The sequence below is a fragment of the Odontesthes bonariensis genome, chromosome 20 (genome assembly GCF_027942865.1).
Source record: "Odontesthes bonariensis isolate fOdoBon6 chromosome 20, fOdoBon6.hap1, whole genome shotgun sequence".
Classification (NCBI taxonomy): domain Eukaryota; kingdom Metazoa; phylum Chordata; class Actinopteri; order Atheriniformes; family Atherinopsidae; genus Odontesthes; species Odontesthes bonariensis.
The window spans coordinates 15,694,036-15,720,338 of NC_134525.1; the positions used below are offsets into that span (position 1 = coordinate 15,694,036).

Here is a 26,303-nt window from a genome sequence, read left to right on the forward strand (position 1 = left end):
GGTATAATTGCCCTTTTTTATTTTATGTCTTTGGAAACCATATTTGACTCCTTTGCTTGAAGCTCTTAAAGTCATATGAAGTGGATGCAAATGATTACATGAGTACATGAGACTTTTTCATATTATCTCTGTATTTGTGCGCATTTGTGAGGTGTGTAAATCTGCCCGATAACTCAGCTTCACTTCAGCTTATTTCTTGTCAGTCCCAATTTAGCCCCGTTTAGTAACTGGCTGTGCCTCCAATAGAGAAACAAACAGTATTTCAACTAATTATGAAGTCGGCATCAGGAGGCCGTTGCATGTGTGTGTATTGTATTGCCTGCTATTTGCCCTTGCCCCTTGAGGGTGGGATGTGAGGCAAGAAGGAGAGAGGATGAGCCAAACGCTGTAGTTGGAGGACCTTTATCACACAGAACCAGCAGACACAAACGCTGCTGGATTCCTGCACTCACACGGGCACAAAACATAGGGTACACGCCCACTTACAAATTCTCCCAAAAAACAACTTTAACAAGCTATCAGGACAAGTTTCTCCATTTTTGAGAAATTGCTTCTTTTCATTTGTTTTCTTTCAGTAGAAGTTGTGTTCCATATGGTTTTAGACTACAGGTCCAATGACTTGGGAATGTCATGATATGAGAAATGTCCATTTTTGAAACCCTTTTTGACATAGAGAAAAATTTGACTTGTGCTTACACTCGCACCTCACTCGTTTACGCAGCTGTTTTCAGGCGTGGATCTGAAGTCAATCCTCTGAGGCATCAAAGAGATCTCCCTGAGCTGATACCACATCAACCTTCCCTTTCCCCGCTCTTGCCCTCCCCATATCTCAAAACTCCTTTAGCTTTCTTGTTTATCTACCCCCTGTATGCCTTTTCTCTTCTTTTTTCCATCCATTCTTCAATATTCGATCCCTTCACCCTTGCCCGGCCTCTTACCACTTCTTCCGTCATCTCTCCTCAGCAAGTCCTCTCCTTTGCCCCCACCCTTTCCCCTGTGCTCTTCGTCTTCCTTGAGTGACGTGGGCGTGGTGAAGGGGGAGAGAAGACCGCACCGAAGACGCTTCATCAACCACACTCTGATAGTTCATCAGCAGCCGTTTAGTGTGCCGCTACTTTGTCTTCATTAGCTTCCCCTGGTTTCCCCTAATTCAAAAATCATTAGCAAAGTTATCAAAAATGTGCCATTATTGCCTTTTCAGGGTCTCATTTAAAAGAAATGAAATGATCTTTCTGTTATTTTGATATCATCAACCTTCTGTTGGTTGTTACGGAAGTTGCAGGAATTTGCAGGCAATGGTAAAACCTCTAAAATGAAATAGAATTATAGGTGGTGAAATAGTTTTTACTAAGGAGAAATTCATGGAGCCAAATTAAGCAACAGGCATGAGATAACAGTATTTTATCCAGAGGAGCTTGATGGCTCTTGAATGAAATGAAAATGTATTCATAGCTATGTGAAATGAAAGCATTGCTGCAGTCAAATTTATTCTTCGGGCTTATCAGATCAGAACGGGTTATAAAATGTTTGCCACAGCATTAATAGAGGGTACAGCAGGTGTTGGAGAGAATTAACACTCTGCATTGTCATTGTTTGTTTTTTCTCCACAGATAACTACTGGAATGCTGCGTCATTCACCACCCCGTCATCCTACCTGCACTTTGCAACCTTTCAGGGTGAGACCAGCGCCGACATCTCCTTCTATTTCAAGACAAGCGCGCCCTACGGCGTCTTTCTGGAAAACCTGGGCAACACTGACTTCATCCGTCTTGAGCTCAAATGTAAGATGCTTTAGAGGGACTCTGTGCGTACATGAGAGTCATTACTTTGTGTTTGTCTTTCTTCTTCTCTCACTCTTACGTTAGCTCTTTATCTAGCTACATGTGAGGTTTAATCCAGCAGTCCGTCCGGTGGTGTTGGGTGTACGCCCGGTCACTCACATACACACTGAATCACATAATGGCTCGCCCAGGTACACGCACTAGGAACAGGCATTTACCTTGCTGATTATAGCACACGCTTTGTGTGATTGCAAGACAGAGCAATCATTTATTTAAGGTAATTGGTGTGTGCAGTAATTATGTCCATTATGAATCTCTGTTTAACCAAATCATCCATTTTCAGGCATGACATAACACAAAACCTTGCTCACACATACAAACACTCTATCACTCTCTTTTTCTTTTTCTCCAGTTCTGAAAAAAACATTTTTGTGAAAAGGTGCTTTAAATGTCTCGGAAAAAATAGCACAACCTTTTCCATTACATAGAACTTGCACACTGATCCAGTGTTGTCAGTATAAAGAGTAAATGCTTTGTATTTCAGTGTTCAGTGGATACAACACACTCTGAATAGACTAAAATATTCCCAAAGAGAAAGCATTTGCAGTTTCACATAAACTCTTTCACTATCTGTATCATACAAACACGCTCCGGGATTTAGTAAAAGTCAAGAACTTAGATTTCCTGGGTGGGCCTGCTCCCCCATACAAATCCCTTTGGATGGCCCAAATGGGTATAAAAAATGGAAGAATGAATGAAATTCCATCTGCTACAATTAACATGTTCAAATCAGCTACAGGCTCTCCACTGTATCTCCCAAAGCCCTTGGACAATTAAACAAATTAGGTTGCAGAGATATAAAACAAAAATGTAGCTGTCTCAAACTCTCTTTGAATTCTTATACAAAACATAGCAAGAAGAAAACCAGAAAATCTCTGTTCTCCATCCTAACATTGCACACATTACAAGGGAAATGTCATCTGCATTGTTGCAGATCAACTACATTACAAATCAACAACCAGTGACAGTGCTTCCTGATTTTTAGAGGCCAAACTATCTCCCTGAAACTTGGCTGTGAGGTTGGAAAGGCAAAAATTGGTTCCTCAAAAGGCTCTTTTTTGTCTCTTCAGCTTGTGAAAATTACAGGCAGTTGTTCTGGAACAATGTTTATGTGGTTAGTATGTGTCAAAGTGGTATGTAATCTGTATGTATTTTCACCATACAAAGGCATTAATTTTTTCAATTAAAACTGAATAGAAACTTGTCAAATGTTAGAATATGAAATGGAAGAAATGGCAACAAAGGAGAGGCGAAGCAGACATTTTACACACCAAACAATGGGACAGATTTTACAGTCTCCAAGCCCTCTCTGAGACTTATGATTGGCACGTCACGCAGCAGGCTTCTATGATCTGTTCCAGTGGCTCAAATTAAATTCCCTGCTGCCACAGTGGAACCATTTTCATCAAGAATTTTAAAATCGCATCAAATTAATCACAGAGCTGCTTTGTGAAGGGGACTCCTGGCACAGCTTGGCTGTCGATTGATGACTAATTGCATCTCATTAGAATTCAAAGAATCTTGAATATGTGATGTCAGAGGTCCTTGTTGACCATTTCTCAACAAGACTTCCAATCAAAACAAGCATATAGGTTGTTTGTTCAAATGCTTAGATATGACCCATAACGGAATCTTATATAATACCATCCCTTCAGGCATGAGGAGGGAAATAACACACATATGAGTGTTTCCACATCAGAGAAGTCATTCTCAATTCTTAGTCTTTCATTTAAAAAGCCACAAAATATTCATAAGGAGGATGTGGGCAGGGTGGATGGTGTGTTTTCGACCACGCCCCTTCATGTTATGTGAGTTCAATGTGACAGCTGCAACTTTACTGAAACTCATTTGCAACTTCCTGGTTGGGTTTAGGCAATAAAATTACTTTACAAAGTTAAAAAAATGATCATCATTGGTGCTTAAATGCATGCGGTTTACAACAAGACCATTAGGCAGGATTCACACGGATCCAATGCTTCACCGCCAGATGTGGGTGGGCCTGAAACTTGGAATTAAAGCTACAATCAGTCAAGAGATCACACCCACGGTTAGTTTGGCACTTTAATTGGTTAGCACCTCCGCTGTTGCACTGTTCTCAACTTTCCACCGTAAGCTATACTAGCGCAGCTAAGCAACTGACCCAGAATTCAGTTCTGCAATGCACGTTTTCACTCCATTCAAAGTGAATGAGAGGCGAAACCATTGTCAAATGCCTGAAATGCCAAGATGTGTGAATGCTAAAACCCATGAGCATAGTTCTGGAAGGAAAACAGTCTCTTATTTCCTGCTGGTGTGCTTGGCCTGCCATTTTGTGTCAAAACCTCAACCAGTGATCAGATACAAAACATTTTAAGCCCAAGTTTTGCCTGAAGCATACACACTGATTGGCATTATGTCAGTTGGTAAATTTTTAGCTTCATAAGCTTCTTATTTTCTTTCCCGATTCACTCATACAGTCAAATGCAGGCCTTTTCATGAACATATTTACTCTTGCAGAAATAAGAATATGCAGTGACGCTATTCTGCACACATAAATACAGAAAGAAATAGCCAAAACGTGCACACAGAAGACAAACACAAGTATTTTGCCCTGTCACAGCTGCAGAATTTGTGTTGGTGTGTGTGCATGTGTCTCCTGAGGCTTTCAAAATGCCCTTGCATTGATTTCCTCTCTTCTCCTTGCTATCATCTCACATTTTGCCCTGCAGCACATGTTTAGACACACAATTGCAAAATGACTCGCATGCACATCCACACAAATAAACACACACATAATCTCTGCCCTCTCGCCGGTGCAAAAACTTTATCTGCCGCAATCCAGTCAAGGCATGAAATGACAGCATTAAGCTAGCATAGCATGGCTTTCTCATTGCAGATGCACAGAGCCTCGACACACACACACACACTCGATGATACACTCACGAAACATTGTGAAAAAAGAAAAACAAATAAACAATACACAATATGGTGTCCTTAGCAGAGTCAAAGTCATATCGGTCTTTGAGTCTTGATAGTTAGAGGCATATTTTTGAGACATTTTTTGAGGCAACCCTTTTGAGAGGCAGTTCTAAAGACTTATTCAGAACTGTCTGAAATGAATTGGTGACAGGGCTTAGGACAGATAAAAAAAAAAGGTCCCTAAAAACACAAATGCTGACATTTTGGATTCTCTGTGGCTCAAGGGAAAGCCTGTGTCATAAGCCATATGCCATATATTTTGAGTCTTTAAACTATTGCACTTTCAATATCTGTCTTGCCCAGAGCTTATATTTAAGTCTGATAACCAGGGGAGACCAAAAAGACCCAAAACCACACAGTTTACTTTTTAAGTTTAGCCTTAGGCTGTACAGCTTTGTCAGATGCCTTTCTGACTTCTTAATGCAATATCTAGTTTTTAACTAAAAAGAAAAGCAGCCAGTTATCACTAAAATAGAATATCAAATTACAGTCAAAAGTTAAGCTTCATCTCACCATATCTGCTCTTCTTACACACAGAGAAACAGTTGAGACTCTTGACATTGTTTGCTGCTGATAAGCATTAGGCAAGCAAGTTGTATTTAAAAAGGCCCTTATATGCAAAGGGATGCTTAATTTTTTAGAAGTTTGAATTTTGCTTCAGCCTCACCAGCAGCAGGTTTGTCGTCGCGCTGTGATTTTGGCTCGTGCCTAAATAGAATTTCCACCCTTAAAAGGTACAGTCTGTTCAGCTCGCCCCACGAGTGAAAAACATAGAGGGAAAGGCTAACAAAGCCAATGAGACAGACAACAAAGAATTAGTAAGTATAACAGAAAAGAGATCGAAGAGATAATGCGCTGCCAGCCGTCTGAAAATAGATGAGGAACAGCCAAATTGAACCTCACATTGGACAAACCCACAAACATGCATATGCACATCCACACAAGCAGTGATCTTTCACACAAAGACTTCCACAGTCTCTTTCACTATTTATCATCATTTGTCTGTGCTGTGCTGCCGCATAATTTACAACTTGGCTTTTTTGGCCTCCGTATGAAAAGATAAATGCAAAACCAAATAGCAAAAAAATTTAAATGTGTACAGGGTTTTCTCCTAACCAACAGGCAAGTAAAGACACACATACCAATTCAAAATTACGTTCACACACACACACACACACACACACACACACTTACACTGATGGCATGTATATCGACTATGCAAACAGACGAGGCAAGCTCTGTGCTTGAGGGCGCTTTAGTTTCTGCGTGCAGAGAGAAACTTCTGGGACATACATCTTGCTTTACAATGGTGATAAAACAACACACAAAAATGTCAAACATGCACACAGACACACACACACAATGTTCAGTGAGATTACGGAGAATTGCTGTAGATTTGTTTCTACTGGGTATTGTGATTTGTGATTGGCTTCTTTTCAGCTTTTAAAATTAGTGATGTTGTTCCTTTCTGCCTTGCAGCCCACACTGAGTATACAGACATCATTAATTCAGTGTGCTAAATGCTGTCAATGCCTTGTATGTGTCTATTTGTCTGTGTGCTGCTGTGGGCTGTATATTGTGGATGCTTAAACATTGAAGCACCTTTATTCAGATTTATCTTGTGGGTTAATGTACTCAGCGGATTCAGACAGGCTTTTCATGAGATGATTTCTGCATCTCATATAACAACGTCTACAAGAAAGGAAACAGGGCAGAGAGCGCAGGGACCACGAACCTTGGGTTAGAGAAAATAAGAATTATTTCTTTAGAAAAAATTAAACTGTCATTTAGATAGCATGATAGATAAACATGTCAAAAAAATATAATACAGTTGTTAAAAAAAAAAGCAAGTAGGCTGCATTTTTGTTTCTCTGGCTCCTTCAAGCATCGGATATACTTCACTCTACCTTGCATGATCACTTTTAGTTTGATTAAGAAAGAGTGCACCAGTTGCAAGACTTTTCATTATGGCATGTAGTGACAGCTAGGCTGTGCATAGAAGTTATGTCCATAATAATAAGAGTGTAAGAATGCAGTAAGGTACAGATGAGGCTTGAGGAGGGAGAAGAAGTTGTCTCCTGTTGCTGTGGCAGCAGATTAGTCGAGACGTGAGTGCCGTTGCCTCTGCTCTTAGCTGAAATACATGAAGAAGAGAGCAGTTTAGCTGGTCTAGTTCAGTGGTTTCCAAATGTTTTGTTGCGAGACATACCATTACCGAAAGAACTTGTTGCCATTGCACACCGTTTACCTATGACCATACAGGTGGAGATATGTTTTGTGTGATAGCATATCAGAAAACCAGTAAACAGTGAATAACAAAATACACTACAAATAGTTCAATGAAATAACATAATCACTGAATAATGACAAAATAGCTCAGTATACTCAGTGTTTAAACGAAAAGCAGAAGCCGTGCTGACAGGAAAGAAATCATCATAAATAAGACGAATCCAAGGCTGTTGGTATCTTTAAAAAATAGATTAGGTGTAGGTGTAAAATAAACTGATGAATTACATGTTTTGCATGACTGAGAGATCAAACTGAAAAGATAAAAGATTTCATGAAAATTTCACTGGCATATTAGTGCAGCCTCTTTGTGAGCAAGATTGGAGGGAGCAGAGGAGGTTTAGAGAGCAAGAAAGAGATGAGCCGTCAAATAAGCTGGAGAGGTGAAAAGGAGGAATGTATCAGAGAGACAGATGAGGCACGAAGTTAGCACAGTTTGTCTTTTTTTACAACAACAAAGAAAAATAATTTAAAGAAACAATTAAGGAATAAGGAGAAGTGGGCCAGGCACATTGATTTTGCAAAACAAAAAAGAAGAAAATTAATTTCCCCATTGACTACAACATGAGATTATCCACTGAAATACAGAAGCTAATGAAGCTATATTGAGCCAGTAAAGTATAGAGCTATTTATCATCACCATGGCTGCAGCACACTGGTGCCAGTGGCAATGATGTGGCACCACCCTGAATGTACACTTTATAGAGCAGTCTCTCAGTGCTGGAAAAAAGTTCAATTGGTTTTAATTTTTTAATTGAACATTTTCTGTCCAGCAGCAAAAAGAATTCTGTATTTCTCTCTCATTGTTGCTTTGTTCCCTTAAGTCAAGAAGACTCCTTTAACATTTTGCTGTGACAAGCATTCAGAAAACTACAATCTCACAATGGCTTGCAGCTGGAGGAAATCCGAGACATACGTCTCACTTGTAACATGTTTTCATGCCAAATGCATCCTTATATAATCCCGGGGGCTATTTATTTAATCATATCAGGTTGAGATTCAGTTGGAAACAAGAAGACACTCACACCACTTGGTTTTGGCTATAAAACACTCACAAGCGTACAGAGTTTTTAGATGCATAAGGTGAGAGCTGAAAGGCCATGCAACAGTGACCTCACCACGGCTGGAGCAGCAACATCTGGAATGGTCAGCTGGTGGAGTCAATCACACAGACACAGTCTGAAATATCTGAGCAATTTAACTGGTCGCGGCCAAAAAAAAGGACTAACACTGCCCCCTTTTGGTTTTCTTAAATGTCAAACACTGCGGAGTACTGCGGAGTTGTAGTAAATTCATTCCCACAGCTTTACTCCTACATAAAACCACTGGCATGCAACACACATAAACTCTCACAGATCCTGAATGAAAACCAGTCTTTTAGAAAAGCAAGGGTGTCTTGCACTCCTGCATTTTTCTTTCCAAAATACCCTCCATTTCCTTTTTACACACCCACTGTGTCATTCTCTGTTTCTTCTCTCACTGTTTAGCTTTCCTATCCCCAAGAAAACAAGGGAATGCTGCTGCATAACATTTTGCCATGAAAAACCGGCGGGTCCTATCAACAGCCCGCAGGATTTGTCCTGTCCAAACCTCTTGTGATGTAAAATTTAAATCTCTACAAGCCAATGGCTTTCAAACAAATGAGAAATTAGATTAGAGACTGAATGAATATCTATCTGCAGAATGGATCATGATGGGATGGGGAGTTTGGGCTTCTAGAAAGTTTCTGTCATGTGGTGTGATCAGTCATTTCTGCCTTTCTGCAGCCCCTAAGGTGGTCTCCTTCTCCTTCGATGTTGGAAATGGACCTGTGGAGTTAACAGTGCACTCAGCAACACCCCTCAATGATGACCAGTGGCATCGCTTGATGGCCGAGCGGAACATCAAAGAGGCGGTTCTCCAACTGGATCAAACTTATCGGGCATCTAGGCTTGCTCCCACACAGGGACACACGCGGCTAGAGCTGTTCAGCCAGCTCTACGTGGGTAAGACACACGCACACTCATTCCCACAGAATTCGAACAATTACCAACCATGGTGTCTAAGACTGACTCGTGTACACCCATTTGTTTGCAGTCTGAACAGTTATTATTGGCTTTGTGAAGGACAGAAACTCACAAAAACAAACCTTGTGTTGTTATTATTAACTCTAATGTGTGGAAGGCAAGTATGCTCCATGTAAACGTAATTAGATCCAACTGTTGTTAAAAAAAAAACCTTCAGAATGGACTTTATTTTCAGTCTTGAAGTCTTTAAATACAGAGAGCCACTGTGAAAACGTCTGTTTGTCTCATAACTTAATGATATGCCAGCTTTATGGGAAATCACAGTGTTTTCTTTCAAGAGGCCTCAGTCCAGCTTAGCCACAGCCACTGCTAAGGAAGTTAATCTAGGACTCAGCACACAGACGTATGACACTTAATGATACGCACATGTGGATACACACAGTTTAAAAGCAACTTACTTATAGAGGTCATTTCTTTGATTATTGCCATTGAAATGGATTACTTTAATACTTGGAGGTTCTTCCTTTATTTTTATTTCTTTGGATTAGGATTGTTTATACATCAGTTGTCAGACTGATCAAGTTATGCGTAGTATTTTTCAAAAAGTCAGGGTTTAGTCTTGATGGTTTTCTGCAGTGCCTCAAGTTCAACATAAGTTCACACTAAAGAATATCAGTCCACTTTCCTCCTTATGATTTCATTTCTCTTTTATTTTGTCTTTTGTGCTGAGCTGTCAGTGCTCTGCGGACCAAACCCCGCGGCTAAAACAGTTTTAGGGATTTGCGGATAGAACGAAAAGTGCTGAGGTGGATCACAGACTTTCCACAATCTCAAGGAAAAAGTTCTGCTCAGCGGAGATTGTTACAAATTCCAATCAGGCAGCCATAGCCTCAACGCTCTGAATCCCTGTTTGCAATATAATTCCATTGTCTCATCGCTTTTGCTGATTTGAACATCCTCACCTTATCCTGTACCAATTCATCTCTCAGAATATTTGTCATTTAATGAAATGAAAAAGAGGCGAGAAAGGTTTTGTCTTTGTGCGACCCGTGGCTATGAAACAAGGAGTATTATGGCTTCTAGATAAAAGCCCCGGCCATCACTTCATTTGCGTGTGTGAAGACTGGCCTTGTCAGGGCTCAGGTGTGTGTGTGTCTGGCACAGATCTGAGCAGTGGGAGAAGCAAGAGAAGGATTGTGTGCAACCACAGCTACAGAGGTGACAGCACCTTCCCTTATCTGGTCTGTGATCTCTGCTTCACTCCGAATGGAGGATTGCTTTAAGAAGTTACAATGTAATACACAGGAAGAGACCCAACCAGTCACAGGAGGAGGTCTAAGTTCGGCCTCTAGATAGAGATCTTTTTGTGTTTGATCAAGAGCTTTGGAAAGAGCAGAGGGAGCCCTACAGGCAACAAGATCTTTGTCACTTATTTCTACCTTGTAATGGAACGCCCCGGACCACTTCACAGTTGTGTCTCTTTTTTTCACTGTTTAAAGGTAGTGAGCCAGAAAAAAAATGAATTCATAACACAAGGTAGAAATTTGAAAAGAACCCAGCTTGGAATCCCACTGCAGTGATCTTTGTTTGAAATAAAAAGTAGCGTTAGAAGGTTTGAATATTTTGTTTGTGCTTTACGTTCCACCAAACCACACATCAAAGAGGTACAACAGGAAGCTTTATTTTGCATAAGTCTCATACTTATCTCTGTATCATCTCCTTCTCTCCCACTCAATCAATATGCTCTATGTCAAGCATTTGATTGCTTTAGTGTTTACTGCACAATGGCTCATTTGCTCTAATGGCCTTGAAAGTAAATGTTATACCATCAGCCTGCCGTCATTTACTTCCCACTGTTAACTTTTAGCTTTCCAATTCACTTCTCACACTCGCACATAACTACAAATCTTACACGTTTTATTAGTTTTATGCCACCATCTGTTCTTTTGATTTCTGCCTTGATTAAATCTCACTATCACATTTATTCTTTAATTTTGCATGTTTTTTTCTCTGTCACAGTTGGATTGTTTTGTTTTTCTTTTATATATTGCTTTTTGTTTTCTTTGCCTTTTTTTCTTCATGGATGGGCATCTTGCTTGTTTCTCCTCACTGCATGTGTGGGACTCCTGTCACAGGGAAACCAGCCTCGCTCACCTGCCAAGACAGTAGGTAACATTTAATCAGTACAACAAAAGGTATTTATAGACGTACTTTTATATACGGGCATATATGAGCGCAATATAAAATCTGTGGTCAAAGCTGGCAGTGAAATATTTGCAAAAAAAGAGGACATTTCAATTAGATCAACGTAAAATACATTTTGCTGTGATTGGGTAATTTGAACCTCATAGATACATAATAATTCAACCTGTAACACTTACGCAAAGCTGCATGTTCGTAGATAGCCACCGTTTTCACCAAATGGATATGCTGTTTTGGTAAAAGTAGGCAGGCAGATATTTGATCCTCTTTGATGCTTAGCCTACAAATAAAAGGTGGTATAGTTGAAAAATTATTATTATTGTAGAGAATAAGTACTTTTCTTGTAATTATTCAACGGTCTCTGAAGATTATTCATGTGAAATTAGCCAATTTCAAGATATTTTAGGTGGTTTTATTTCATACACTGGCCAATTTAAACACAACATTTCAATAGCATTCATATAGTGGCTTTGAGTTTGAGATTTATAACCTTTGATTTCCTCTTTTTCAGTTGTTCCTAAAGTCCTTTTCACACAGTGGTTACAACTTATTGATGCAAAAAAACACATCCTTGTGTAGACATCACTGTTCCTCCTTTAATTCCCACCAAGTTAATTAATATCAAATGGAGGAGGCTTACCACATCAGTGTGTGCTTAGATTGGCAAGCTGGTGTCACAGGATCAGCTGAGTGACAACAGATTTGTTGGTTAGAGTCACGTATTCCGGGATGCCAGCCTTCACTCACACACACACCCCCACACACACACAGACTGTTATGTCTCTGTGACAATATCCCTTTCCGACTCAGAGGCATATCAGCAGTGGGTCAACTTCAACCTCCTCATTCTGCCTCTGTACTTTCAGTGAAGACATGATACGCAGCGGCGTAACGGAGGCGCATCAGTCTCACATCGAAACAAACTGTGTGAAAAAGCCTTTAGATTTGCATGATTTGATTTGTGTGCAGAGGATCATTATCCTGTTGAAATATCCAGCTTCATTTTCAGACAGATGGCCTTGTAATGTTTTCAACTACTGTTTGATATGATGTAGAATTCATAATTGAATCAATAAAGCTGCCCAGTCTCTGAGGCTGTGACAGAACTCCAAGCCTTAATATTTTCACCATGTTTCACAGTTGTTTTGGAGTTTGTGTCTGCAATAGCTGTTCATCATCATCTGTCATTTGTGCCTGTGACCACAATGCCCAATCTAAGCCTGTATGTTCATTGGTCCAATGTTTTCTTTGGACAGCAATGGCAACAGCTGCAGGACTAGATACTGCAAGGAAATTCTAGCGTTCTTAGAGACTTTTCTTCTTATCAGATGATCTGCTCTTGGACTGAATTGGCTGGGGTGGCCAAGCCTGGATAAGCTGGCAGATGATTGAAATCTTCACCACTTGTAGAGATCATTTTCTTTCAGTGAAATGACTCGTATCAAATGATTTGAAGATCTTCCTGTAAACCCTTACAAAGACAGATGGACAATCACTTTTTTATTAATAATGACACTAACAAGCTTTTTAGATCTTGGCCTGATGGTGCTGTACAAGGGAACACTAGAGCCTAAATTTTGGAATAGGGTCTTGCATCATGAAACCCTGAATCTGTGGATTATGAATTTGATGATGAGATTAATTATTGATTACAATTCTAAAGATAACAGTTTAATTTTTATTCTCCAGTATACAACCCTTAACAATAAGAAATGCTATAAAGATGATCAAATGTTTTATTTTCAAAATGGTAATAATCTCCAGTCATTCTTAAATGATCTATATCTATATTTTAAGCGAATGCCGACTTAAGTCACTCTCAATTTTAGTCAAACTCTATTTCAGAGCATTTCTGAGCTATACAGAAGCTTTATGCACCTGTTCCTGTGTACATGCCTGCCTTGGTCTCTGCAGGCTTCGGAGCCTGCTGTCCGTTTAATCAGAGACTGATTTAGCCCAGGGTAAACAGGTGGCAGAAACCTCAAACCAATCAGTGGTACAAAATAGATTAATTAAGAGGTCTACTAAGCGTCTAATTCTGTATGGGACTGAAAAATAGAGAAAGCAGGTGAAAGCCCACCTGCATCCTGATTTATGAATAATGTTTCAGCTGGAGAGAATCAAAGAACAGTAGTAACAGTAGCAGCGATATTATTACATTTAGTGTAATTTAGTCTTCCTACTTACTCTCTGTGTAAGAACTCTGATGGGGCAGGAAAGTATGCGTGTTATTTAGAGGTTTTCTTAATTAGTGTCCCAGAATTCTTGTAAATGATGTGCCCTTCTGTGTGTGTGTGCCCCTCCATGTGTGTCTATCTATACGCCAGCCTCTGTGGTTGTGCTTGTGTACATTTGAATCTATACGTGTGGGTGTATGTTTATGAGTGTGTTTATCACTTTACTCATTTAGGTGAACATTCATCTATTTAACACCCCTATCTTGTCCAAGTTAATGGGTAGTTAGACTGTAATGGTGCAAGGCCAGAATGACGATGGAAGCGCTTTAGAAAAATGGCTATCGACACCCCAAGGCTAACCATTAATGGTTAGACTGACTCATTCAAATCAGGTACACTGTGTGTGGTGTGTTTTAAATGTGTTTGTCTGTATTAAGTGGTTTACGTGCATTCCTGCGTCTATTGGCATGTGTATTCTTGTGAGGTGTTCATTAGGAAACGGTGTTCATTAGGCTGTTGTAATTAGTGAATAAATCAGACGAGTTGAAGGTTGTTTCAAGAACGGCGACGCACTCATGCAATTAGCATGACATCAGTGACTTTCTTCAGGCATAAGGATGTTACTAAAGTGGATCGAAAACAGAGCATCTTGCATTCAGAATGACTTCTGTAACTCTGACTTCCATTTATCCTCCCGTTCTTCTTTTTATTTGTTGTCCTTTCTGTCAACGCGACACATATTTGCTCATCCCTGCACTCTCCTACTCCTTAGGTGCAGCGGGAGGACAGAGGGGGTTCCTGGGTTGTATCAGAGCCTTACGAATGAATGGCATCACCCTGGGCCTGGAGGAAAGAGCCAAAGTCACACCTGGGGTCAAACCTGGTTGCCAAGGCCACTGCACCAGTTTTGGGATGTACTGCCAGAATGGAGGGAAGTGTGTGGAGAGGTATAACGGCTATTTGTGTGACTGCACCTCCACCGCCTACGACGGCCCATTTTGCACCAAAGGTGAGAGACATAGAAAACCAATATCAATCTGATTAAAGATGACAAACACAGGACTATGAATGCCTCTTTACATACATCATGCTGCTCTTAATCTTCAAAGCTTTAATATTAAATCAAATCTGTTCGTGTGTGGATTTTATTTCATTTTTATGGTACATTTGGTCTCCCTTTTGCTCCCCTTGCAGGATTAGGCTGCAGTAAAAGCAGCATTTCCTTCCTCATTTTTGAACAATAAATCTAGTCATGAACCTTTGGCTAACACTTCATCAGAACTATTTGTGAAAGCATTTTATCATTTGCAGTCCCTTTTCAGTTCACAAAGCCGGAGTCAAATAGGACCAGGATTATGTAGTTAGGTTTCAATGAGCTTCATTGCCCGGCAAACCACTGTGATTTTTTAGCTTTGCTTTGTGATTGTCCTCACTTCCTATTCAGTTTGGAGCCGTCGGTGTTGAATGTGTTGGAGCTTGTGGTAAAAGGCATCGATTGAGAGTGATATTGTGCTTACCCACCAATTCTCCCTGACTTAAGAGTACATTCGCTGAATGCTGATATTGTGCAAAGGCAGTGCTGTGAGATCAAACTAAAATGACAAAATAAAAGTGACTTCAAGAGAAGTTGGCAGCTGTGGGTTTTTGAAGATCTTAGACAAGATATGTTAGGGTGCAACTCTGCTTCTGCACCGCATATAACTAAAACATCACTTTTGTTTCATGGGGATTCATTAGATACACTATTAAAGTTCTGCTTCCCATAACAAGTTCCTCCTGGGAGAGGAGCAGCTCGGCTGTCAGAGGCATTCTGCTAGCTCGCAGTCAGAGTTGATCTCCGACACATGAATTAATTTGTTTCCTAAAGTTGAATGGTGTTTTTCCTCCCCCCTCATGGCAGGGGGGTGACAAGATGACAGAATAGCAGTGTGTATCTTTGTGTTTGTGTTTGCCAGTGTGCGTGCATGTGCTGTGGATGAGGGTGAATGTATGTGCTGCTATGCTAGTGTAACACATGAAAAGACCTCCTTTGATTCCTGTCATAACCAATCAGGCATTTCAGGATTAAAGGAATAAAGATTAGCCTAGTGTCTCCATGAGAGTGATGAGTCTGTGTGTGTCAGAGAAACAGAAAGTCAATGAAAGGGAGAGAGCACACCCTTGTGTCTGTTTGTTCTTGTGCATGACATGTGACTTTCCCTTTCAGTATGTTTCAATTCAATTCCTCTTCTCATTCCTTTATGTTCCCTCTTTGGCTGGCATTTTATGTGTTTTTCTTTGTTTCACTCCTCTCTTTGCCATCCTCTCCTGTTTTTTCTTCTTTCCTTTTGTCCCCCTCTTATTTATTGTTTTGCCCTTTCTCCTGTAAATTTATGTGTCACTAATTACCCGTAATTGTTTTTTTACTGTTTTCTCATCTAGTTATCTTTCCTTTTTTCAGATTTCTCCCCTTCTCCCTCTTTAATCTACCATTTTTTTCACCCCGTCCTCCCAGCGAGTGAAAAATGTATGAACTCAGCCTTAATTGCATCGTGCATTTCCATTGTATCCATATTTACACACTGCTCAGGGGACTCTGCAGTGTTATTATTATACACTTTCATTCTTTAGCTTTTCTGCCCTTGCGGGTCACATGGCACTAGCGTGCACATGTACCAACATCACAAAATTGTATCACCTGTGCAGGTATGCAAGAATTCCCTTTCAAAAGCTTCTTCACACGCAGTGATAAAACACTTGAAGGGTTGGGCCTCTGATGCTTTCTTTTCTTTAAATTCCCTCTCATGCTTTCAAAAAAATTGTGTGCCACTAAAGCTATAAGCAGCTATTTGGACTCCCCCAGCAGTGCAGACACAGAGATAGGTTTCACGTAAGCCACATAGCTTTAATCTAAAGTCAGTATTCTGAAAAAGGCTAAACATAATTATGCTCAGCTTTTTAATATATGAGAACAGCAAGAGTGAGGATGCCTCCACAAGCTTTCCAACTATCAGTGGAGCCACAGCCAGCTAAACATGTTGTGTTGCATTGAAACTCTTATATAATTTTTGCAGAAGCACGCTGTTCTGTTTTAAAACTGCACATTGTATGAATCATGTCAGGTGGTTGTGACTATCCACTCATGCTGGGGGTGAAATAATCAGTCAGGACCCCAAAACAATGAATACTAAAAGCTGCTTAGAAAAACAAAAGTGAGAATTGGATGATTTGAAAGCCTTCTGTCTGATAAATGCAAGTTGATAAAATCTCTCCAGACTGCTGACTAAAGTCAGAAAATTTGTCATGTCCTTGAATGAAGGTGACATTTTGCTCGTAAAAGTATACCAGTCAGAGACCTTCCCCAGTTTTTTTTATTAATCAGTCTTCTATTAAATTTAAGTAATGTAGCATGAAGTATTTATCAGTCCGGTGGGAGACAAAGGGTGAAGTGAAGCATTATGAAAGTTGCATAAATGTGTTATTCTGTGTTCAAGAACGCTGAGGCAAACACATCGAGGCATATTTATGGCATCTTCACAATCGCACACAGCACCTAATTCTTTCTGCTTTCCCTGTAACCAGTCTCTTTTATTTCATGCACTCTGTTTTCATCTTTTTTCATCTGCTGACACACACACAGGCGTACAAATACACACATAAATAAGGAGCTTAACCGAAGTAGGTTATAGAAAAATAACGTTGCCTCTTCTCAGCATTTGATTATGAGAATCAATAACCCCCCTGGAATGGTTGAAATATGCCATTAGGTGTGTTAATGTAGTGGTAAATGGTGTATTGTTTGCCCTCCGATGCTGGAGCACTGCAATTTAACACCCACTTTACTACACCTTCAGTCATATTTATGTGAGAGTTTATTCTCCTCTGGCTATATTTTATGTTTAACTAGTTGTGTCTTTGCATGTGTGAGTTTGTGACTGGCTCTCTGTGGTTAGGTTGTAATGCAATTGCTTTCTTTCTCAAATCCCTCCCTTGTTGGCTTTCTTATGTACACGTGTGTGTGCTTATACCATAAGTGTGAATTGATGATGTTTATTTTTTCTGTCATCTCACCCAGATATTGGGGGTTTCTTTGAGGCAGGAACGCTGGTCAAATATAACTTCATGCCTGAAGCAGTTGCAGGGGCCAGTAGTGACAAAAAAGCTTTGGCACAAGAGCTGACGCCACATGAAGTGAATCTAACTGCGGAGGAAGTGGCCTTCAGTTTCAGCACATCCAGTGCTCCAGCTGTTCTCATGTATGTCAGCTCCAAGACGCAAGACTATCTGGCTGTGGTGCTGAGACAAAATGGTAAGACCTAAAAGTAGATGCAATTTGTAGTTGCTCAGTGCAGGAGTCTGTAGTAAATTGAAAAGCTGTTCAAGCAGAAAAAACTTCTATCATTTCCAAAAGTCCTCCTCAGTCATTGACACTTTGATGGAATAGAAGGAGTAAAAATCTGATTGTTTCAGCAATTGATGTTCATGATAACACATAAGTTCACTCAAGGCCCAGACGCTGTACAGGGAATTGCTTTATACCACAATGTGAGGTTTCAAACAAGCACCGCCCTGTTTCTCCTCAGGTTCACTGCAGGTGCGCTACAACCTGGGTGGTCTGAAGGAGCCCTTTGCAATAGATGTGGACCAGCGTAACCTGGCCAATGGACAGCCACATAGCATTAACATGTCCCGTCACAACAGAAGCATCACCATCCAGGTATGATCTAAACACACGCACATCTGACCACACACAACTCCACGCTTTTAGTTTGCTCGGAACAAGACTAAAGCTTCAATTTCAAGATTATACAGTCAAGGAGTGCAGGGATTGTCATCCAGCCACACACACATATAAAAACGCACACTTGCACTCTACACAACACAATCTCAAAAGTCCAGCCAATGTTAGCTTGACAGTTTGCAATACATCAGGGTGTCCTGTGCTGTCCTCTGTTGTGATGAAACATCTTGTCCTTTTGCACTGTTAATCAACCACCAGTTGACAACCCAAGAACAGAAGCAGATAATTAATTCAATCTGTGTGCTTTGGCATGAGTGGATGCTGTTGTGTGATTATGAATGCATCCATTACAGCTTGTATGCAGATATCTAAGAGTGCGTTCTTGTGTGATAAACCTCCAGAGATACTGCATGTTGGGCACGGGCATGACATGCGTTCCTGGATCTAAATGATCCATGTTTGCATGTGTGTTCTTGTGTTCTGGGGTTTTGTGAAGTTGAACTGCTTAATGCAGGTCAGTACAACAGAGCCTTAGTCTGTAACTGTTTAGAATGGAGTAAAAAACAGTTCATCTGAATTGTGTGTGTTCCAGGTTAAGATGTTTAAATTCAACTGCAAGCCACAGTGATATATTTTTTTTAATATTTCAAAAAACGATGAGTCAAACAGAACTTGACACTGAATTTGAAATTGGGATGTTATGTTTGCACAATTTTGTTTTATAAATGTTACGTTTGTATAATTAACTTTTATTTCTCAGGCATTTCATATAGTGCACATTTTTACATTTCTATTGTTCTCTTATGGGGGGGGGGGGGGGATCGCATGCCCCCAAGTGGCCAGAAGGTGGTATTGCACCATCTTGGAATTAATCGGACTCACCTTCTCATTGCTAAACAGTTTAGAGCATCAGTGTGAAACTTTGAACTTTAAACACGTGGTAACTTATATAGCAACAATTCGCTGACATTTATTTATTTGATTGAATCTCTCAGTAAGTGTCAATGAGGCTTCACATCTGCTCTACCATTGTATCCTTGGTATGAATGTGATTTTGATAAGAAACAGATCTTCAGTTGAAAAAGCTTTTCGGATGAGATCCAAGAAGAAGTCCAGTTGCCCTTTATATAAGCTCTTATGATTACCATGACCTGGATGACTGTGAATCTTCATCAACATCATGAAGGACAGCATTGCTGATGTCATCAATAGTTTTAATTTAATTACTTAATTTAGTTTTAATTACTTAAATGTTGGGCCAAATCTACCAGAAAAAATTCCTGAGTCACTTCCATCTTTAGACTGTCACAAAAATCTGATAGAAAGACATCCTAACTCAATGTGTCTTTCAGTGTAGATAAGTGCAGGTACTAAACATCCACTGATTGTAATGATATCGACATGAAAATTGTTAAGAAGGTCATAGAAGCGGACTTACAACCACTAAAATACTTCTCATCATTTCAGACTGTTAAAGTTCCAAACAAAATGAAAATAGCTAAAGTTAAACCGTTTAAAAACTGGGGATAGACACAACTTCAAAAATTATAGGCCTGTTTCTATACCTCTGTAATTCTCCAAAATCCTAGAAAAACTGTACAATAATCGATAAGACACATTTTTAGATAAAAACTTTCACAGTTATGCAGACGATACACATCTCTGTCACCTGACGACTGCAGCCCAGCAGACATACTGTGTCAGTGTCTGGAGGAAGTAAACACCTGGATGAGAGATAATTTTCGACAATTAAATGAAGACAAAACTGAGATCATTCTGTTTGGTAGCAAAGAGAAGAGGGTCAGCGTTGGTAAATATCTTGAGACTCTGGACCTTACAATCACTGACCAAGTTCGTAACCTCGGAGTGTTGATAGACTCAGATCTGACTTTCAGCAGCCACATCAAAGCTGTCACCAAGGCAGCTTTTTACCATCTCAGAAACATCAACAGAATTAAAGGTTTCCTCTCCCAAAAAGACCAGGAGAAACTCATCCATGCATTCATCTCCAGTAGACTCGATTACTGTAATGCTCTTTTAACTGGACTTCCCAAAAAGAGCATTAAACATCTGCAGCTCATCCAGAACGCTGCTGCTAGAGTTTTAACCCGGACTAAGAGATCTGAACACATCACACCAGTTTTAAAATCTTTACACTGGCTTCCAGTCAGTCACAGAATAGATTTTAAAAGCCTGCTGATGGTTTACAAATCCCAGAACGGTTTAGGCCCAAAATACATCTGTGATATGTTCAGAGAATATAAACCCAGCAGAGCTCTTAGATCCAAGGACTCAGGCCAGCTGGTCCAGTCCAGAGTCCAGACTAAACATGGAGAAGCAGCATTTAGCTGTTATGCTGCAAACAAGTGGAACAAACTGCCAGTGGAGATTAAACTTTCACCAAATGTTGACATTTTTAAATCCAGGTTAAAAACATTTCTTTTCTCATGTGTCTATGCATGAAATATCTTTTAACTTATCTAGACTGTTGCCTGATTTTAAATTCATTTAAATGATTTTATTTGTTTCTCTTTATATTATTTTATGTATTTTTAATGCTTCTTGCACTCCCTGCTGCAATGCTTTTATTTTATGTAAAGCACTTTGAACTGTTTGTACATGAAATGTGCTATACAAATAAATTTGATTTGCTTTGATTTGATTTGATTTAAAAAACGTAAATTACTCTTCGACAATCGATGTAGGCATTAACTGACTAGATTACAGACGCTATAAAGCAGAAACAGTATGCAGTTGTAGAGTTCCTAGTTCTTAAAAAGGTATTTGATGCAATCAAACCTGACACGTTGATCAATAAACTGGAACAATATGGGATCAAGGGGATTGTATTGCACTGGGTGAAAAATAGTTTGTTCATTATTTACATGAATTATATTTGTGAGGTATCTGATTTATTAGAATTAGTGTTATTTGTAGATGACACAAATATTTTTTGTTCTGGCGGAATCACTTCAAAAACGTGCCAAATGAAAAAACTCATTACGTAAAATCCACTCCACATTCTCTGCTGTCCGGGGGTTTCACCATATTTGAATTACAGTGCAGATGTTTGGGGCAATACTTATCATACATGTAGATTATACAAATCCACTATTCTTAAACCCAAAAATACTCAAATGAACCGATCAGTGCATATGTGCACATGTATGTTTATGGGTATATGTATGTATATCTGTTAATGCGTATATTCAGTGTTTTTCTGGGGCCACAAAACCAAGTGTATGTAGCAAATTGTAGAGAAGGATTTATGATATAACAGGAAGTAGAAATGATGATTATGAGTTTCTTAAATTTTGGAAAAAGGAATGGGATTCATAACATGTTCAATAGAAATAAAAACGAATAAATCAAATCAACCTGACTTATCTAGGAAAGGGTCACCTCGACAGCCCACCAATTCATCTTCTTCGTTGAAAAATCTGACATTTCCAGGAAGTTGTAAACAGATGTTCATTCAGTTTTGTCAGCCTGCAATGCGAAAGATTCCTTGTTAAAACTGAGATGTTTGAAAAATGTTTAAATTAATACATTAACTATGATCTATAAATTAAACTATCAAATATAAACACAGATTTTAGATACATGGGCCAACTAAAATGAAAGGGTAGATTTTTTGACTTCGCATTGATAGGATAATGTCTTTTAATAGAGCTTGATCTCTCTAAACTAGGGCTGGGCGAGTTAACTCATTATTATTGCATTAACTCGTTAATTATTTAACACAGATAAATGTTTTATTGTGCATTAATGCAGTTTTTTTGGGGGGGTTTTGGGGGCTTTTGTGCCTTTTAATGGATAGGAAAGTTCAGAGAGACAGGAAGCAGGGGGCGGAGAGAGGGGGAACGACACGCAACACAGGGCTGTCCGATACGGGACTCGAACCGAGGCCAGCAGCAGCGAGGACTATAGCCTCTTGTACATGGGGTGCCTGCTCAACCCACTATGCCACGGACCACCCCAGTTTTAATATATTATTGTAAAAGTCTGTTGCTCACAGGCTTTTATTTTGTAAAAGTCTGTCGCTGTCTGCTGTGGAACCGGAAAAGAAAGTAATCGGCGGATCCACCAAACATGGAGAAGGGTACGGAACTTTTACTCGGCCATTTTCATTTTAAAGTTCTTCCAGACGGCGGAGTCGACAGAACCAAATTCATCTGTAAACACCGCCAAGTGTAATTGTCTTATTTTAGACTGGAACTACTACGCTGATATCACTTAAAGGCAAAACCCACAATTGATACCAGCAAGTGCAAGTCATTCAACGAAACAGACATTGGAGCGAAGCTTAAACTACATAAAAATGCTGATGTTAAAAGTGTGTTTGCACAACAAATGATATGGCACTTTCATTCATATGGCAGTACATTTAAAATAAAACTAAATGCTGAAAGCTAAACACTACTTTTGAATTCATTTTGGATTTTGCGTACAAATGCGATTAATCGTGATTAATCACGGAAATCATGTGATTAAAGGCGGGGTAGGAGATCTTTTTCTGGAACATTTTTTTACATATTGCTTGAAATACTCTTCACACCCCCATTGCAACCAATTAATTAAAAGTTTTGACACAAATACGAAATTTTTTAGTGGCCTCTAGAACGTACAATCTAGGAAAAACAGGAAAAACGGTCCGTTCACAATGATTGGATACTGATGTGTCTATCAAACTGCAATCTGCTCCTCCCTCCCCTTCCTTCCCCCTGTGCGCGTACCCTGCTCCGTGAACGAATTACTCGTCCAGAAGCTTGGCAGGAAGCTAAACTAGAGCCAGCTTGGCTAGCACCTAGCATTATTAAACGTATAGTTAGCATATACTAAATACTAAATACTAAATACGGCAACGATCGATGCTTGCTGTCAGAACAGCGCTCGTGCCCCTTCGTGCTCGTGCGCGTTCATGTACTCTAGAGGCGTGCCTTCGGGGGAAAAGTGAAGAAAAGGGTTGGGACTTTTTACCTGTGTATTTTCAAAATGCAGCTTCGCTGGACTCAAAATCCAGGATCTCCTACCCTACCTTTAATTAGATTAAACATTTTAATCGTTGCCCAGCCCTACTCTAAACATGACTTCAGCGGTTTCATTGGTCAAGATATCAGCTTCTTTTGTCCCTATTCGAGGTTCAAGTGAATTTCTTCTGCTGCTGCTTTCCTCTGTGAAATGAAATGCAGGCTAGAATGAATCACCTCACTCTCGCAGACATGTAATTCTTGCATCTCCTCTCCTGCACAGTGAATATTTAGATCCCTCTGTTTCTCACTGCATGCTGAGATTTGCCCAGCAGTGACCCCATCCGTCCTGAAATCCCATTATCTGCTCTCACATGCTGCAGTGAATAATGCAGACAGCAAGAAAATTAAAGTGAAACAATCAATGGAAATCATACCTGTTTTCTGAGCCAAGGACATCCATCAGCCGCTAATCACTCCCCAGAGAGAACTTCAGGATTACACAACCCTCTTTATTGGCACAATCTTGCACACACACATGTATGCACACGCTGTACCTTTCTCGAGTTGATAGCAGCTTAGCTGTGTCCAGATCAGCACTGATGTTCGTTCCTGAGGCATTTATTATCAAATGTACATTCACAGTTTAGGACTTCAACACTTGTAAAAGAGAGGAGGTTAAGAATTAAAATGAGCACTACTGCGCATGATGTGATCGTTTGGTTTTAAAGAATTAACAAGGATGCCGTGGAAGAGAGATACACAATTAAAAAGAGATTGAGTTTACAGTTAGGGCAGGAAAAGTGCAGCCAGAGGGTGTGCCAACAAAGATTACTTTGATGAAAGTTTTCCATGTTTCCTTATTGCCTTTGGGCCCTTTCCGAGATACAAACACATGCATAATATCCACATGTAACCAAACACCAACAGGCATTTAAAGACCTTTTGTATAACACCAAGTCTGCTTTCTTTGTTTGGAGTTTGCACCCATAGTCATCTACACGATTTATAACAGCCATACATACCATCCAGCCTACTTTATTCACCAATAATTAGTTGATATAAGTTTGGTTTTTCGAACATTACAAAAGTTTTCTTAGATTTAGTTTGATTGTTGTCTGGAAACATATCAGTTTTGAGGATTTACCAACAGCTCTCTGGTTTTCTCCTCATGACTTTTTGCTCGCAATTTTCCCTCTAACCTCTCGCATACACAGGTTGTGTCCCTGTTGGCTAATTAGTATTTGAGTGACAACTCGGTGCCCAGAACATTGTTTAGTGCAGCTTTTGTTGCCAACCTAGTGACTTTATCTGACTTTTCTGACCTTTTTTGGCGACTTGTTTAACAACTAGTGACACATCTGGAGACTTTTATGGAACAGCTTTAGATACACTCTGTACCTGAGGTTTGCCACCTCTGCAGTGAAAGCACGAGGTCTTGTTCTCATGACGCAGGCAAACCTCTCTCTCTCGGTGAATGTCATAGAGGAATATTGAGTCAACCGCAAGGCAGCAGATTTAGACAAGAACGAGCTGTGCATGTGCAACCACTGTTGTCATGGGCCTGTTGCTTGTCTGTGTTTGAGCAGTCAATCAAAAACTCAGTGACCAATGGCGTTGCCCCCTATAAGAGTTACCAAAACAAGTAAACAAACCAGGGGAAAAAAAGCCTGGCAATACAAGAGCTGGCAGCTCAACCTCAAAACCTCAATAAATAATAGGACCAAAGTTTTTTGATGGGTGAGAAGGGAGCGGGAAGGACTGCAGACAAAAGGACAAGTTATCAAAAAAGTAATACTTCAGATGAAGCAACTTGTGTTTTGTGTTTTACGTTTGAGATTTTTTTCATGCCGCAGTGATTTTTATTCTCTCTCAAATGATTTTTTTTCCGATATATAATTTCAAGAAGTTCTATTGTACTGACACAGTCATATACCATAACTGCACGCCTCTGGGGAAATACTGTATTGCAATGTACAGGTAAAGCTGACAAACATGTCTTCATCAGGCTGACCTTCTATGTAAAAGCTCAAGATCTGAAACTGAAGGAAACTATTTAAAAAATATATAGTTTTATTTCTGCTGTTATGTATAACTGCATATGGTTATGGTTGATATAATGACAAAACAGAATGTACAATAAAGTGATTTTAAGTTCATTGATAGGTAGTCAGACTTGCGTTGTTGTGTTTATGTGAGCTTTATCACTTCAGAACATCCGTATATGTTTGCTATTTATATCACCACTATTGAGCTTCAGTCTTTCCCCAAATTGTATGAAATCCATTGAATGTAAAGTGTTCAGAACTCTACATAAATGCAGTGATATTAATACAGTGTGTTTAAACAAAATTCTAATGAGTTAAAAGTCAAGACAAGTCTTCAGGTTGATAATGATTCATTGCTTTATGCATAAAAGCTTGAAATAGTGGCAATGTTATTGTGTGTCTGCCATCAGCATTTGCAATATGACAATTGTTGCAAAATCTTTCCTCTGAGATAAAATAAGTGAGAGGCTGAGACGTGACTCAGTGTGGACCAGAGATGCTGGAGGGTCTGCAAGAGGATCTAATTCAATTTCCTTAGGAAAAGAAGCTGTGCGTTGTCTATGTCAGTGTGCAGAGGTCTCACTTCTCTGTAATCAGGAAGGCAAATCTTTAAGACGTTTAGACAGGAGATTGTTTGGTCGAGTGATACAGACAGAGAACAAATAGGAGGACAAGTAAGCCTGTGGTGGTTTGAATCTGAGAGCAAGTGACACCAGAGAGAGAAATATGGAACAAAAGAAAAAGATTAAGGTAGGAGATGAAGGGAGTTACAGTTGAAAGAACAACATGAAGTCTCCTGATGAAAAAAAGTTGGGCCACAAAACCACTTTGATGCACGTAACCTTTCAAACCCTTTGATAATCTCCAGGCTTTCTTCAAGGCTCCCAAGCAAGTGAGTTTGAATATCTGCTGAACTGTACATACATGCATGCCAAGTGCAGCGAATGAAGCAAGTGTGTGGTTAGGTTAGGTTAGCTCGCTATCATAGAGACATTAAAAGGGGAGATTAAAATGAGTTCCCATCTCATCATCTCTGGGATAAAAGTGAGGTCTTCCCTCAGGCAACAGGCGCCTCATCTGTGTTCGCTCCACGCC

General features: G+C 39.8%; 1 protein-coding gene across 3 annotated transcripts in view; it reads left to right on the forward strand.

Annotated features, from left to right (window-relative positions):
- cntnap2a (contactin associated protein 2a) overlaps window positions 1–26,303 on the forward strand; it is a 350,220-nt gene that overhangs the window by 302,853 nt on the left and 21,064 nt on the right. For all 3 annotated transcript variants that reach the window (XM_075452129.1, XM_075452131.1, XM_075452130.1), the window contains exons 18-22: window positions 1,611–1,781; window positions 8,852–9,070; window positions 14,243–14,479; window positions 17,525–17,758; window positions 18,033–18,166. In XM_075452129.1, the coding sequence (XP_075308244.1) occupies window positions 1,611–1,781; window positions 8,852–9,070; window positions 14,243–14,479; window positions 17,525–17,758; window positions 18,033–18,166 (995 nt within the window). The remainder of the gene's footprint in view (window positions 1–1,610; window positions 1,782–8,851; window positions 9,071–14,242; window positions 14,480–17,524; window positions 17,759–18,032; window positions 18,167–26,303) is intronic.